This window comes from Capra hircus, chromosome 21 (genome assembly GCF_001704415.2).
Source record: "Capra hircus breed San Clemente chromosome 21, ASM170441v1, whole genome shotgun sequence".
In the NCBI taxonomy this organism is placed as follows: Eukaryota; Metazoa; Chordata; class Mammalia; order Artiodactyla; family Bovidae; genus Capra; species Capra hircus.
This window is the reverse complement of record NC_030828.1, coordinates 56,040,810-56,057,635: the sequence shown is the minus strand read 5'-3', so window position 1 is coordinate 56,057,635 and position 16,826 is coordinate 56,040,810. Positions and strand designations below refer to the sequence as shown.

The window sequence follows — 16,826 nt, the reverse complement described above, 5'->3', positions numbered from 1 at the left end:
TTTTTAAAAATTGAAGTATAGACAATTTACAATGTTGTGTTAGTTTCAGGTGTACAGCAAAGTGATTCAGTTATATTTACAGATATAGACATATCTATATCTATATCTATATATGTATATTCTTTCAAGTCCCTGGGCTTCCCAGGTGACTCAGTGGTAAAGAATCTGTCTACTAATGCAGGAGCTGTAGGGGAGACAGGTTCGATCCCTGGGACAGGAAGATCCCCTGGAGGAGGAAACCCACTCCAGTATTCTTGTCTGGAAAATTCCATGGACAGAGGACCCTGGCAGGCTACAGCCCATGGGGTCACAAAAGAGTCCAATGCGGCTGAAGCAACTGAGCATACACTCACACATGCATCAAGTCCCTACTATTTGCTTCTGGAAACTGACTACAGCAATGAACAAAACGGTCCCGAATCCCTGCCTTCATGGCACTTACATAGCTGTGAACTTAAAGGCATTCCTCAAAGAAGTGGGCTCCACCTGTGTTGTCCAATACAGTAGCCATATGGTTCTTTAAATTTAAGCTAATGAAAATGAAGTAAAATAAGCAAAATGAAAAATTAGGTTCTTTCATTGCTCTAACCATATTTCAGGGGCTCAGTAGCAACGTGTGGCTGCTGTATTAGCTTGGATATAGAACATTTCTGTCACTGTAGAAAGTTTGGTTGGCTAGCATCGATTTAGCCATATCAAGATAAATTGATGTGGATTTATCAGGAACAGATTTTAGAGCACACATCCTAAATGTATTTGCCTATTTGTAAATTACACACATGTGATACTGTACCATTTCTATTATTGAGCTTCATTTCCCTGGAGTGATCACATGTCTTTGAAGCCCACTGTCTTACAGCTATGTTTTTCACATTTCAGCATGAATTTGGATGCTTGTTGAAAAAGTGAATCCCAGAACTTCCTCTCTAGAGAATTTATTTCAGAAGATGGGGGCTAAGACCTAGCGTATCGGTTTCTGATGGCTGCTGTAACAAATTGTCACCAGCTTGGTGGCTTAGGACAACAGGAATTTTTTCTGGAAGCCAGAAGTCTGAAATCATTGTCACTGTGCTAGAATCCACCCACTGCTCTGGGCTTCCGAGGTGGCGCTCGTGGTAAAGAACCTGCCTGCCAATGCAGGAGATGTAAGAGATGCGGGTCCCATCCGTGGGTTGGGAAGATCCCCTGGAGGAGGGCATGGCAACCCACTCCAGTATTCTTGCCTAGAGAATCCCCTGGACAGAGCAGCCTGGCAGGCTATAGTCCACGGGGTCAAAGAGTCAGACACAACTGAAGTGACTTAGCACACCCACGCACGCGCTGAAATCAAGATGTCAGCAGGGCCGTGCTCCCTCCAGAGGCTACAGAGGAGAATCCGTTCCTCGTCTCTTCCAGCTTCTGGCGCTGCCAGTCTTTCTTGATTTGTGACCACACCACTCCAGCCTCTGCATCTGCTGTCACAGTCCCTCCTCCTCTTCTGTGTGTATCAAATCTCCCCCTGTCTCTTAGAATGTCACTTGTCATTGTATTTAGGGCCTACCCAGATAATCCAGGATAATCCCCCTGTGTTGAGATCCTTAACTTAATCCCATCTGCAAAGATCCTGTTTCCATATAAGGTAATATTTATAGGGTATAGAGATTAGGACTTGATACCCTTGGGGGCCATGATTCACCTTGGGAATCTGCATTTCTAATGAACACAGTATGTGATCCTCCAGGGTCTGTGTGGGGGACTCAGAAGTTCACAGCTTCAGCCTGTGGGCTGGTGAAAGAACCAAGAGTCTGAGCTCTCCTCGTCCTCTCCCAAGCCCCTGTCTTCCAGTCTTTGCCTCTGGGGCTGGGACCATCTGAAAACAGAGAGGTTTCAGAAGCAGGATTAGAACAGATTAGCAAAGGCCTCAGGAGCGAGTATCATGTCTTTTTCCTCACTAATATGTTTTTGGCAAGACTCTAACAGGGCCAGGTCACATGTGATAACGCACCTGTGGACCCAGCATCTGTAGAACAGATTAGTGGGGTCATGGGCTTTGTAAAAAGACGGAATGAGTTGAGGGTAGAGGAACTTCTCAAGATGAAACAGATGGAGCTGCGTCTCTGTCAGTCCTTCCTGCGTTCCCATCAGCCATGAACATCCAGCAGAACCCACCTCTGCCCGCCCCTGTGGGCTTGCTGCCCCCTTGAACATAAGCCCAGCCTGCCATCACTCTCCAATCTGGCCTCTGTCGTCTGTACAGACACAGCAGGCCCCAATCATAGGGTACAAAGATGCCCCTCTCATGGATTTAAAATACCATCACCTATATCAGCTGCTTTAGTTTTCACCCCAGCAGAATAGAAGCTCTGTAGGAAGTGGCCTTGTCTTGGCCAGGTCACCACCTACTGAAATCCCCTTGATCCAAATGTTCCCTGTGTAGCTGACTTGTAAGAGTTGCCTCGTGATGGTGGGGGAGGAAAGTCGTCTTCTGCAGGTGAGTGACCAGGAGGGGGGCCCCTTCCTGCGAGCTTCCTCTAGTGCCTGGATTGTTACTGCAACAAGGGGACCCTTGAAACTCACAAAACTTTGAGCTGTATGTGGGTTGCTCTCTCTCTCTGGAGAACATGGAGAAGGCCCCTAATTTGTTAGCATTTATTCAACTGAGGATCAGTTCAGTTCAGTCTTTCAGTTGTGTCCAACTCTTTGCAACGCCACGAATCGCAGCACGCCAGGCCTCCCTGTCCATCACCAACTCCCGGAGTTCACTCAGACTCACGTCCATTGAGTCCATGATGCCATCCAGACATCTCATCCTTGGTTGTCCCCTTCTCCTCCTGCCCCCAATCCCTCCCAGCATCAGAGTCTTTTCCAATGAGTCAACTCTTCGCATGAGGTGGCCAAAGGACTGGAGTTTCAGCTTTAGCATCATTCCTTCCAAAGAAATCCCAGGGTTGATCTCCTTCAGAATGGACTGGTTGGATCTCCTTGCAGTCTAAGGGACTCTCAAGAGTCTTCTCCAACACCACAGTTCAAAAGCAGCAATTCTTTGGTGCTCAGCCTTCCTCACAGTCCAACTCTCACATCCATACATGACCACAGGAAAAACCATAGCCTTGACTAGACAGACCTTAGTTGGCAAAGTAATGTCTCTGCTTTTGAATATGCTATCTAGGTTGGTCATAACTTTTCTTCCAAGGAGTAAGTGTCTTTTAATTTCATGGCTGCAGTCACCATCTGCAGTGACCTTGGAGCCCAAAAAAATAAAGTCTGACACTGTTTCCACTGTTTCCCCATCTATTTCCCATGAAGTGATGGGACCAGATGCCATGATCTTCGTTTTCTGAATGTTGAGCTTTAAGCCAACTTTTTCACTCTCCTTTTTCACTTTCATCAAGAGGCTTTTTAGCTCCTCTTCACTTTCTGCCATAAGGGTGGTGTCATCTGCATATCTGAGGTGATTGATATTTCTCCCGGCAATCTTGATTCCAGCTTGTGTTTCCTCCAGCCCAGCGTTTCTCATGATGTACTCTGCATAGAAGTTAAATAAGCAGGGTGACAATATACAGCCTTGACGTCCTCCTTTTCCTATTTGGAACCAGTCTGTTGTTCCATGTCCAGTTCTAACTGTTGCTTCATGACCTGCATACAGATTTCTCAAGAGGCAGGCCAGGTGGTCTGGTATTCCCATCTCTCTCAGAATTTTCCACAGTGTATTGTGATCCACACAGTCAAAGGCTTTGGCATAGTCAACAAAGCAGAAATAGATGTTTTTCTGGAACTCTTTTGCTTTTTCCATGATCCAGCGGATGTTGGCAATTTGATCTCTGGTTCTGCTGCCTTTTCTGAAACCAGCTTGAACATCAGGGAGTTCACGGTTCACGTATTGCTGAAGCCTGGCTTGGAGAATTTTGAGCATTACTTTACTAGCATGTGAGATGAGTGCAATTGTGCAGTAGTTTGAGCATTCTTTGGCATTGCCTTTCTTTGGAATTGGAATGAAAACTGACCTTTTGCCATGACACAAAGGGGATGAGGGCACATAGACCTGCCCTGGGAATGGCTGAAGTAACTTAGGGATGGGAAGCTGGATCCTGGTTGGAAAGGTCCTAAAGGCTGCTCTTGGGAAGAGAAGACAGGCCCGGTATAGGGGCTCTGTGAGGCCAGGCAGCCTCCCTGCAGGAGGAGGTAGGGTTTCCCTCCCCACGCTGTGCAAAGCAGCAGTGCCCGCCTCAGGAGGCCACGCAGTTGTGGGCAGTGGAGCCAGGCCGACCCACCTCATTTCCTTCTACAACTCACCAACCCTATGGCCTTGGACACACACTCTAACCTCTCTGAGCCTCAGTTTCCTCATCTGTGCATGCTAAGTCACTTCAGTCGTGTCCGACTCTTTGCAACCCTATGGTCTGTAGTCTGCCAGGCTCCTCTGACCGTGGGATTCTCCACGCAAGAATACTGGAGTGGGTTGCCATTTCCTTCTCCAGGGGATCTTCCCAACCCAGGGATTGAACACACGTCTTATGTCTCCTGCATTGGCAGGCAGGTCCTGTACCCCTAGTGCCACCTGGGAAGCCATCGTTTTCTGTATAGAGGGGATAATGATAGTATCTTCTCTGGGATTGGATGAGATCATCTACTTAACCCAGTGCCTGGAGCACAGAGCAGCTGTTTTTTTTTTTTTTTTATCAAACAAGCAGGATGAAACTTTCAATGGCTTTCTATTTCTCCTCTGGCTATCTTGAACCTGCACACACCTGGGCGAGCTCTCATCCGGAGCCCATCGGATTCACAGATGCTCTCAGTTACTATTGAATTGTCTCTCTCCCCCATATCAGAAGTCCCAGCTGCTTTAGGTAGAAGCCAACCACGGAGTCTCTCAGTGTAAAGTCCCCGCCTCCCCCCGCCCTCCCCGCCAGCTTGGCCTCTTTCCTGCCTTCCTCTTCCCCTTTCCTCACTGATGGTGCTGACCTTGCTCCTCCTCTGGGGTTTTGGGGGTACAGATGGTGGAAGGGAGGCGGTGAGGGGGGCTAGGGTCTTACTCCCTTGTTGCCATTGTAGGCAGGACCTGGTGCTCTCTTCTGGGACCCAAATGCTCTTGCTTTCATGGGATGCTTTGTCGGTTCTTTGAAGACTTCCCTGAGGACTTTGCACTGACCATTCCCAGGTGTGGGCAAGGGCCTCTGGTTGGCTGCTTGCCACCCCAAACCGCTCTCTCAGAAAGTTTGCATGTGTGGGTGTTGCCTCACCCTGGCAGGCAGACCTTGCACTGGGCCTTCAGGACACCAACAGCCAGCTTCCCCACAGCCCCCTGCCCCCCGCGTGGTGCACAGCCTCTCTGGGCTCTCTTCTCCAGGAAAGTCCAGTGCACTCTCTGCACCCTTAACTTCAGAGGAGCCACATTGAAAGCTTGATTTGGGGGCTGGTAAGTGTGTCTGATACACTTACACAGGCTGGAGGTGCCAGAGAGAAACAGATCTGGCGCTGGGCCATGGCCTTCAAGTCCTGAATGACAACAGCAGGAGCAACTAACAAAGAGCAGTGGCAGCTGATCCTGTATGGTGCGGGACATATGCCAAGTATTTTCCATATATCACTGCTCTCATCTTCACAGCCCTGTTCTCTAGGGCAGGGGTCCCAGCCTCCGGGATCTACTGCCTGATCTGAGGTGGAGCTGATGTCCTAAGAGTAGAAATAAAGTGCACAGTAAATGTAATGCACTTGAATCATCCTGAAACCATCCCCCACCTTCTGGTCTTCCACAAAACCGGTCCCTGGTGCCCAGAAGGTTGGGGACCGCTGCTAGAGCTTGCTTGCTCTCCCTGACTTTACAGAGAGCACTGAGACACTGAGAGGTGAAGGAGCTTGCCCCAGATCTTACAGCTTAGGAAATCCCAGTGCAGGATTAGAACCCAGACAGTGTGCCACTAGTATCTATACATACTCTCACATTTCTCTTTAGGATGCGGAGTACTTGTCTAGCTTTGGGGTCTCAGCCAAAATTGAGATAACAAATAACTCTCCTTTAATGTCTAATCACAATAGAAAGTGTCCAATAAGCACTGATTATGATTGTATTGGTAGAGTCATTTCTGCAGCTGCTGCTACTATTGTTAGGAGGTTGTGGGCTGCTGGGCCCTGGCGAGGTTGGAGATGCTGGAGATGCCCAAGGGACTGCAGCATCTTGTCGGGGGTGGGTGTTGATGGCTGTTCAGGCTCTGCCACCCTGAGTGTCACTGATGGTGTTACAGTCTCCTAAGGAGAGCTTCATTTCACACAGCAGGCAAGCCACACACATACATACCCACAAATGTACACACACATGTGCACATGCCTGTACATACACATGAACACACACAGTTGCTCATGTGCACAGGTACATCCACACATGCACACACACACGTACACACACACACACACGTACACACACATCCCTTTCATGAGCCCCCGTTGGCACTCTGTCTCCCACTGAGACCTGGACAGACAACTGGTGACTGGCTTTGGCCAGGCGACTTAGGGACAGTTAGGACAGGAAGAAGGAGCATGGTCACGGGGCACAAACTGTGCCAAAGGGCGTGGAGATCAGGTGACGGGACCAGGGGAAGCTGACTTGCTGTGGCCTGGCTGCTTGCCCTGCATCAGACAATGCCACCTTGCTGGCTGACTCAGGACAAACCTGAGCCTGTGTGGGGATAGGCCCAAGAAGACACACGGTCAGGTGGGCTGTTTGCAAGCTACTCCCCTGCGGGTCCCTTCACTGGCATCGCGACTCGCTCCACCTTCTGTCACTGACGTTAATTCAGCTCCACTACATAAGCAGCTCTGAGAGTTTAGGAACACTTGGCTTCTGCCCTAAGGAATCCACATTATGAGGGGAGGGAAAAACAACCAGGCAAACATTTACAATTCAAAGGAGTGATTCTCAAGTAGACTAAGTGCCTGGGATGGTCTGGAAATGGAGAGATACTGAGAACTTATCTGAGTTTAATGGCTAGAAGCTTGATTTTTGGAGTCAGATGCTCTAGTACCATGTGCTAATGTACTTAACCTACTTACTTTGTAGGGTTATAAAGATTAAAAAGGAGATGTATGCAAAAGAAAGGGAAAGTGTCAGTCACTCAGTCATGTCTGACTCTTTGCGATCCCACGGACTGTAGCTCACCAGGCTCCTCTGTCCAGGGGATTCTCCAGGCAAGAATGCTGACATGGGTAGCCTTCCCCTCTCCAAGGAATCTTCCTGACCCAGAGATCAAACCTGAGTCTCCCACATTGCAGGCAGAGTCTTTACCATCTGAGCCACCGGGGAAGCCCAAGTCTTAGCCAAATGCTGAATATCAACCATGACCACCATCACCATCATCATTTTGTACCAAGTGATCACCAAGTCCACTAATGACCAGAGCCTCTCAAGGGGGCCCATTTCATGAATGCCCTGGGTCTGCCCTAAAAGCCTAGTGAGGAGTGGTGATATCTGTCCTCAGCAAACTTGGCAGGCACTTGAGTCCTCCGTATGCTTATGGGCGGGCCTTTCTCAGGCTACTGCAGATCTGACCCTGCTGGGGATCAGCCTGGTTGACCTCTAAGACTACTTCCAAATAGAAGAGGCAGTGATGCTCTCACACTCTGGAGACATTTACAAGGACAGTCCAAAGGAACAACTGGGAAGTTTCCAGCTGTCCCACTCCCTGTCCCTGGCTCTGCAACTCTCTGCAGCTTGCCCAAGCCTGCCCACAGCTCAGGGTCCTCAACCCCTGGCCTTTGTTTGTGCAAACAGTGAAAGCTGGTGAGATATTTAGATCTGTAAATGCCCTGGGCATTTCCCTGTATGGCTGTACCCTCTGAAGCCCTAGCCCAGGGCTCCAAGGTTTTGCAAGAGTTGACAAGGAAGTCGGAACGATCCTCTGTATGAGAGGGTGCCAATTGCATGGATGCTGATGGGAACAGAGGGAGCTGATGCCAAGAGGAAGTTGTGTGGTGTCAGGCTGCTGATAGCCCAGAGGACAGGGGAGGTCCCACTACCTGAGTGGCACCTGTCTGCCTGCCCTGCCCTTGTCATACCTGTGGCAGCTCTTGGGGACGTCCAGAACTTTATGGGGAGCTCTCCCTTCATGGAGACAGATAAAATGTCCGGTGTGGCTTTAAACAAGCCAAATTTCTTGATTTTGCAGAGCTTGTTGCTTTGTTTCTGGACATAGCGCTGGGCTCTGGAACATGTAGGAAGGGATTGTCCAGCATGTGCTGTTCCCTTGTGCTATTTCCTTTCCAGGGACCTACTCTCTGGCCATTGCACTGGCCCTCTGAGTATTTGTCCTTTAGGGCAGTGCTAGGGAGAAATAAAACACATATCAGTCTTTTCTGATGATTGTTGTACAGTGAAAAAGGCCTCGAGTTTGTGGTCAAAAGCATTGGAATGCAACCCCATGTCCCTGCCCGTAAGTGGTCTAGTGACCCTAAGCAGTGACTTAACTTACGGAGACTCAGTTCACAAGGAACAACAAAACAAGAGGATAACGAGACATACCTTTAGTATGACAGCTAGGGTCCCTAGACTGGGTCCTGTGCTTTTAGATGATCACCCCTTAATTGTTGATGTGCCCATGGATCACCTGCAGATTGTATTAAGATACAGATTCTGGCTTAGTATGCCTTAGGCGGGTGCTGAGGTCATAAGTGCCTTGGTGATGCTGATACTGCTAGTCCAAGGACCACACTTTGAGTAGCCAGGCCTTTCAGAGCTTTTATAGTGATTAAATCAGAATATGTACATAAAAGTGGCCAGAAGAGTGCTCACACATAGCAGAAGTTCATTTATGTCAGTCTTCTCTCCTCACCACCTTCAAAACTTTAGGAAAAGATTCAGTGGAGGAAAAAAGCTCACATGAAGTTATCAGGATGACAGAGATAGATTCACAGAGTGATGAAGCTGCAGGGCAGGGGCTGTGGTGTGTACAGCCAGAAGCTCCAGCAGAGGCTGCACTCGGAACCACCTGGAGGCTGGTAAACAAGTCACACTTCCCCAGGCAGCATCAAAAAAAATCCACTACAGCACAAAATCTTGGAATGGGCCCCTGGAATTGTTAGTTTAAAAAGTGTCCCAGGTGCTATGGAGCTGTTTACTTGGCAACTACTGATCTGATACAAACTCTCCTTTTAGAGAGGAGGTCCAGAGAGGTGAAATGACAGCCTGGAGTCACATAGTTCGGGCAACTGTTTGTTCTTTCATTCAAGACATAGTCACTGAACATTTACCACGTGCCAGGCATTATTTGGGTTCTGGAGGGCTCAGCGGTGGAAAACCCACCCCCAGACTAGCATGGACCTAGACATCAGACATGGACCTGGTAAACAGCGTGGATGATGACGTGTGATAATGAACACTCTTCTTCCTTGGTAAAGTAGGGGGTGCACTGGCAGAGGGTCACAGGGACCTGAATTAATATGGGAAGAGCAGAGAAGCTCCTCTGAGGAGGTGATCTTTGGCTTTGGTGACTGTCCCAGAGGCCATGTCACCTGAAGGCTTTCCTCACTCTACCATTATTTGTTTTCTTTTTCTAAAAATTTTATTATTGGCATATAATTGCTTTACAATGTGTTAGTTTCTGCTGTACAACATGATTCAGCTTTATGTATACATATATCCCCTCCCTCTCAAGCCTCCCTCCCACCACCCGCATGAGCACCCTTGGTGTTCATCACAGAGCACCGAGCTGAGTTCCCTGTGCGATACAGTAGCCTCTCGCTATCTATTCTACGCATGATACTATATATATATCAGTACTTCTCCCAAGCTCCCTTCCCCGCTCTGTGTCCACCCTCTGCGTCTCTATTTCTGTTCCTGCAAACAGGCTTATCTGTACCATTTGCTGCTGTTTGATAGCTTCCAGAGTCAAGCTTACCCTTGGCTCCTTCAGCCAGTCAGACCTTCTCTAACTAGTATACCCGGTTCCATCCACAGCAAACGGGCCCCATCAGTGCCACCCTGGTGATGACTCGCCCCATCAAAGGGCCCCGGGACATACAACTGGACTTGGAAATGATCACGGTCAACACCGTCATCAACTTCAGAGGCAGCTCTGTGATCCGACTGCGGATATATGTGTCCCAGTACCCATTCTGAGCACCGGGCCGCAGCCTCTGACACTGCCTCCAACTGCACCGAGGGACAGAGAAGCGGAGAAACCAGAGAGAGCTCAAGAGTGAGACAGATGGGAGGCCTTTTTGGCTGAACGTCTCCTGAGGAGTCAGCATGAGTCCCAACCATGCCTCTATTATTACAGACCCATCACTTTGAAGGACATACTTCCCCAGTTTCTACGACACAGTTATCGAAAAGCATTATCATTGGCACACTGACCTGAGATCGACGGTGTTTTTCAAGGCCTTCAGTTTATTTCCATAGTTTTCAAAGAAAATAGATTAGGTTTGCGGGGTCTGAGTCCACGTTCAAAAACTGTGAACCACTTCCTCTCACTTCCTCCAGGCCTTCTCTCTATCTCTCTCTGATTGTTTCTTTGCCAAGGCCCCCCAAAGCTCCCGGGGATGCTAGGTGTAGCTAGCTTGCTTCTTGCATGTACAGAAGGCTATAGAAAGAAACCACAGAATGATCTAAAGGTTTTTAAAGAGTCTATTTCAAAGCCATGTCTGGTATTTTCAGCCATAAGAGAAGTTTTAGTTGTCCTTAAATTTGTATAACTGTTTAATCCTTTCTTGTTCATTTTGATGATGATTAGTATTTTTAATCCATGGTAGAATGCCTTCAAAAGGTCATAAGGCACATGTTATATTCTGTCTTCCCAAACCCAGCTTCCTCTCCATTTTAGTCCAGTGTTTTCTTTGAAGACCCCTTCATCATGCTTTCTTTTGAATTTTTACCCAACTGGGTTGGAAGGCAGAGGTCTCCAAACTGATTAAATATTTGAAGAGATCTTGTGTTTGGTTCATTTTGACATGAGAGATGATTCAGCCTTTGGGGTTGGTTCTAGTTCTCTTTAGTTTATTGGGTACTGGCTTGAAAAGCTCTCCAGAGAGCATGATCATCATTAAAAACAAAATGGGAGTGAGGGAGAGGAGAGCATCCACCCCAAATCCTAGTCCATTTCATTAGAAGACAATGATCAAACCCTCTGTGATCTGGATTATTTCCAGGTACTTTTCCAGAACAGGAAAGTATTCAAGTTGCTTTAAATCGGTGGCCCTCACCCCTGATGGCGTAGTAGGATAACCAGTGGGGTTTTCAAGACAAAAACTTGACTTCCTGGGCCTTACCCCCAGAGATTCTGATTTACTTGTTCTTAGGTAGGGCCTAAGAATTTTAAAAACTTCATGAGTAGGTGGAGTTGAGAGTGCATTGTATAAAGAGAGGGAGACAAATGGGACGAAGCTCTGGCCACTTTATCTTCAACATCTTTTCAGTTACTTGTACAGTTTGTTGTCTTTTTCCTAGTCAGTGACCTGGATTCCTTTCAGTCTTGGAACCCCAGGCAGGATTAAAGGGAGTCAACAGAGCAGGTCACAGATGGGAGAACGGACTGGGACAGCTGCCTTTGTGTCCCATCCCAGAGGTCAAACTTGTTACCGAGTCCAAGCTCACACTGCTGGCCTCACTACAGGTCAGTAAATTGAGAGACCAATTGTTGGGGCAAAGAACGACGGCTTTGTTCAAAAGTCTGCAGGCCGAGACTTTTGACAGGTATCCCAAAACCCATCTTGCCTGACTTAGACCTCAGGCTTCTTATATACTAAAAGGAGAGGAAGCAAAGTCAAACATTTCCTGGTTCTGGTCAGCCGCTGGAGGGGATATGTTAATTCCTTCCTCCTTAAAAGGAACCCTTTCCGAACCATTTCCTACTGTGCCCCTTCTGTCAGGTTCAAGTGATGTTAACAGTAACGCCAGCAACCAATCAACAACTAACGGCCCAGTTTTGCAGCTCAGATAAAAAGAGCAATTTCCTATCGACTTGCCAGGTTGCAGGCCCAGCTCCGCAGAGCAGAGAGAGGAGGTGGCCCTGGGTCTGGGGCTCCCCTTGCATGTTGGAGTCCTAGGTGTCAGGAATGGGTGTGGAGTTAGAATGCCAAAGACTTATGTGAGCTCTGCGCCAAGCCACTCCGAATGGACTGATTCAGGCTCATAACACCACGAGGGTAAGGTTTCCTTTAACTTCTGAAAAATAGGAGGGGCAGTCTTGTCTTGATGATTTGAGGACCCTTGCGTTTCAGAGGGGCCACCTTTGGAACCAGATCTGAGTCTCAAGGGCTTGCATTCTATTTGTTCATGTCAAGATGTGGCTTCCTGTTTCTAAGAAAAAAGGCACATAAAAGCAGTCTCAAAGGGCTTCTTGGCCTTCAGATTGCTCTTTCCAAACATAGCCTGATGAGTTCAGTGTAAATGAATCAGAAGCATGTGGGATCAATTTACCTTAAAATACACTGGGGCCTAAAAATTAAGGGAAAGATGCCTTGGGGCAAAGCGTGTATGTACTGTAGGGCTAAACCCCAAACATTTGGGAAGCAGTTTCAGAGGCTCCCAGAACCCAAAAAGCTGTTGGTTTCGGCCACCCTTTGAGAATAGTTGGGTGTTACTGTTTTCACAAGACCAGGAGTTAAGTCTGCTCTTCGAATCTCAGCACTGTGCCCCCCCTGCTCGAGTTTGCAGGGGCTAGCTGTTCCCTTGGACCTTGAGGTATCAGGGCATTCCATGCCTGTTCCCCCCACCCTCCACCCCATCAGCTCTACCCCATCTCAGCTGGGCTGGTAGCTTGGCACATGAACCCTGCTCTGTCAGAAGAATGAAGGGTTATGTGGTGGAAGAAATGCCAGATTAAGAATTGGGATACCTGCAAAAGTTCTTGTGTTACCACCTGATCTTCTGGGTTCAATATGGATGAAAACTTCCATTCAGCTGCCTTTAATTCTAAAGTTCTGTGATTCCTTGAAATGTACTTTGGGGATGACAGCCAGTGTTTCCATTAAACTGCAGTTTTAGAGTTTTACAGCGGTTTGCCAATCATAACACTTTCTAATTGGCATGGAATCCACCTACCTGTTGCCTCTCAGGCCTGAGTAACGTACTTAGAAATTTTCTTAGGTAACTGTCTTGGTGCTTGGGGTGTTATTTTCCCAGATGGTGAAAATTTTTCAGCTGGTCTGATTACTTCGTTTATTTGGTGGTTTCAATATATTTTTGTGTACTGATTGTTTACTGTAATATGTACAAACTCTTCATCTGTGTAACCCAAGAGGGTGGTCTGAGGGTCCCCCAGAAAGAGATGACATGACTGAAGAGCAATTATTCTTTTTCCCCCTCTCAACACATGAAATCTTGTTTGTAAGAAGTCTTCATTGTAAGAGGAGAACACAGTTTGGTTAAGCATCCACCCAGTCCACTTGAGTTGGGCCAGTTTCTGGATTCAGAGAGATGAATAAGATAGATAGAGGTCCTGATAAGAAATTTATGAATATCTAAGGATTGATGCAGCCTCCAAGACAAAACTAACTGAAATACATCGTGGTGGATGCAGTTTAGCAGTGTGAACAAAATGATTTGGATTAGATTTTCATAATTATTAAGACATACCTGTTTCATACAACAAAAATTCTTACGAACATCCTCAGGCACGTGTTTAAAATTTAGACTAAGATGCCTCTGCTTCAGTTCAGTCACTCAGTTGTGTCCGACTCTTTGCGACCCCATGAATCACAGCACACCAGGCCTCCCTGTCCATCACCAACTCCCGGAGTTTACCCAAACTCATGTCCATCGAGTCGGTGATGCCATCCAGCCATCTCATCCTCTGTCATCCCCTTCTCTTCCTGCCCCCAATCCCTCCCAGCATCAGGGTCTTTTCCAATGAGCCAACTCTTTGCATGAGGTGGCCAAAGTATTGGAGTTTCAGCCTCAGCATGAGTCCTTCCAATGAATACCCAGGACTGATCTCCTTTAGGATGGACTGGTTGGATCTCCTTGCAGTCCAAGGGACTCTCAAGGGTCTTCTCCAACACCACAGTTCAAAAGCCTCTGCTTAGGAGTTACTAAATACACTGAAAGGAAACACAAAATTAATGTTAGCAGAAATTTTTCTCTCTCTAGGATACTGAGGCTGGATTTTTTCTCTCTCTAGGATATGAGGTACATACTGTGGGTGTTCACTTTGAAATGCAATGTTTTCATCTCTAGGGGAAAAAAAGCAGACTTTTAGTAAAGCTCTTCATTGTTTTGAAATTGGCCAATACCCATCACCCGTCACAGATATACAGATTGTTCCTTCTTGTTGATGTTTTTGTTCTCAAATTTCTTAGTGCCTTTACTTAACAGATCACTGATAGCTTCATTACAATCCCTGACATAAATAACTAAAAGAAGTTTTGTAAGAAAAAAATAATAATAATAACCAAGAAGCTTCAGGACAAAAGGGAGTGCACTGAGACAAGATTTATTACTTTAGTAGTGTTTTGTTCTTTTTTTTGGCCCTGGGTGGGGGAATGACAGCATCTAGTTAGAATCTTTGATTTGCTAATGATTCCTGGTGAGGAGCTTTTGCCAGCTTCCATCAGTGAAATTGATCGTTGAGGTGAGAAAACAGGTGTCAACGCAGGAATGATCTATTATTTTGTTGTTGGTGTCCTCTCAAAGAGGGAAAGACATGTTGACAGGGGGTGACTAGCAGTCCTTTTTTTCCAGGAATTTGAAATATTGAGCAATAATGTAAGGTGAATGTAGGTGTAAATTGTGCATAGATGCAAATATTAAGATCCTTATGATATCTATCAAGATTTAAGTTGGTAATTTATTAATCTGATTTAAGACCACCAGAGAGTCACTGGATTGCTGAATGTCATTTTAAAGTAATTTTTGTTTGGGGAGGGTTGTTTTGGTTTCAACCGAGCCTTTTTTCTAATTCTTGCTCTCCTACTCTCTACTGAGAATACATTTGATGTCGCAGAACTGGCTTCTATCACAAGATAGCTACTATACTTTCAAACACGTGCCTTGAGTTCTGAGCTTTAATGTACAAACCGTTTATAACTTACCCTATTTTGGATTGCCCCTTTCTTTTTTAAGTTTATTTTTCATTGGAGGATAAGTGCTTTATAATGTTGTGTTGGTTTCTGCTGTACAACAACGCAAAACAGTCATAATTATACGTATATCCCCGCCCCTGCGAGCCTCCCTCCTGCCTGACCCCACCCCACCCCACCCCCTAGGTTGTCACAGAGCGCCACACCAGGTTGAACCCCCTGTGGTAAAGAGGAGCACAGATCGCTCTTACAGTCTTCATTCTCTGCTCTTAACAATTTTTACCAAGAAAGTACCCATCATTTAAACCAAGCTGTGGTATTTGCAAATAAATTAGCTCTTTACAGTGATCCTGTAGCCTTACATTTTTCTGTTGTCTTACTTTGTCTCGTTTCCTTCTAGTTCCACATTGAAAGAGACCCCACAGAAGTGTCTCCAAGCTTGGCATTTCCACAGAGCATCCTCCCAGTCTTTCTGAAAAGCAGAGCTGTGGGCCAGTAACGCTGCAGCAAAGGCAGCGTTTTTATGTGCAAAGGCACTATTGAAATCATAATGGGCATTTTTCAGTAAAACCCCAGTTAGTCCAGAGGATCCTTTCAGCTCAGAATCTAGCCAGAGTGGGGAGAGTTAGCCCGTCTTGCTTCCTGCTTTTTTCCTGTTGGAAATTTGGAATGTATAACCTTCTCAGAGCCCTCAGTACCACTTTTAAAGATTCATGGCATCATTTTCCATCATAAAAAGCCAGGACTTTTCTCAAGTAAGTGGTGAAGAGCTTGCAGGTGTGCTGCAAGAATTTGTGACCATAGGCACGTGGAAAAGCAGTGGTTTGCTCCTCTGGAGCAGCTGGAGAGATGGGGTAGGCTCTGGAAGGGAAGGAAGTTCCTTCTTCCAGCTAATCCCGAGCCAGCATACTGCTAATACTCAGCTAATAAATACTCTGCTCGTCATACTCACTCCCTCCAGCTGCAAGCTTCCATCTTGGGAGATTGCCTCAAGGCTGCTCTGGTTTGTAACTTTCACCAGATTTCACTCAGCTCTGCTCCACCCCTTTGTTGATTCCTCAACAACCTGCTGAAGGCTGGGAGATGGGAAGAAGAGGGCAAGGATGGAGACAAGGATGGGGCTTCTCTTGTTCCTCCTCCCAAATAAGAACTCCGTTTCTTCGTTTTAGTTCTGAGTAAGGTTATGGGCTTGGGGTTGGGAGAATCCTTCATTCCCCTCCTCCGTCTCCTCTCATTTCTTCTCTTTATTCTCTTCCCTCTGTTCTTTCTTTTTCCACACTGTCCCCTAACTCCCACCCCTTGATCTCCATACCAAAGTTGGAAGTTGGTGGTAGGGTCCTGTCCAGTGAAAGCAGAGCTGGGTCCGAGCGGCAAAGTATAAAATGACGGATATAGTTTGACGTCTTCTCTGTCCACCTCCCTTCCTTTTCTCTCCCAAGCACACAGAACCTCTCTCCAGTCTCTGGAACATCCTTTCCTGAGCAAAGCCACGATTTCCCTTTGCTTTTCTCCTGTCTTCCCTGCTCAAAATAGAAAGAATTTTTATCCAGTGATTTGATTCTGGGTCTTCCCTGTGGATGTTCTTCATGAGGAGTCATTCTCAGGATTTTTTCTGACCTCCAGTTTCTCCCTTCCAGGCTCGACTTCCTTCATTCCAACAACACCCCTTGGTCAGGAGCCAGGCTACCCCTACTCATTCCCAGAAATTCACTTAAAAAAATCTTTCCAGCACTCTCTTTGTCCCTAGTCCATCTTGTCATGGTGCCTATATTCTTCATGTAGTCAGGAGCAGAGGCTGGGAAAAACTGGAGTCTGTTTAAACACGGGACAATGCACTGTCT

At 46.8% G+C, this 16,826-nt stretch overlaps 1 protein-coding gene across 2 annotated transcripts in view; it reads left to right on the top strand.

The window, feature by feature from the left end:
• Positions 1-15,333, top strand: part of FBLN5 (fibulin 5) — a 92,588-nt gene extending 77,255 nt beyond the window's left edge. For both annotated transcript variants that reach the window (XM_018066211.1, XM_005695319.3), the window contains one exon: positions 9,926-15,333. In XM_018066211.1, coding sequence (XP_017921700.1) covers positions 9,926-10,087 — 162 coding nt within the window. In that variant the 3' untranslated portion in view covers positions 10,088-15,333. The remainder of the gene's footprint in view (positions 1-9,925) is intronic.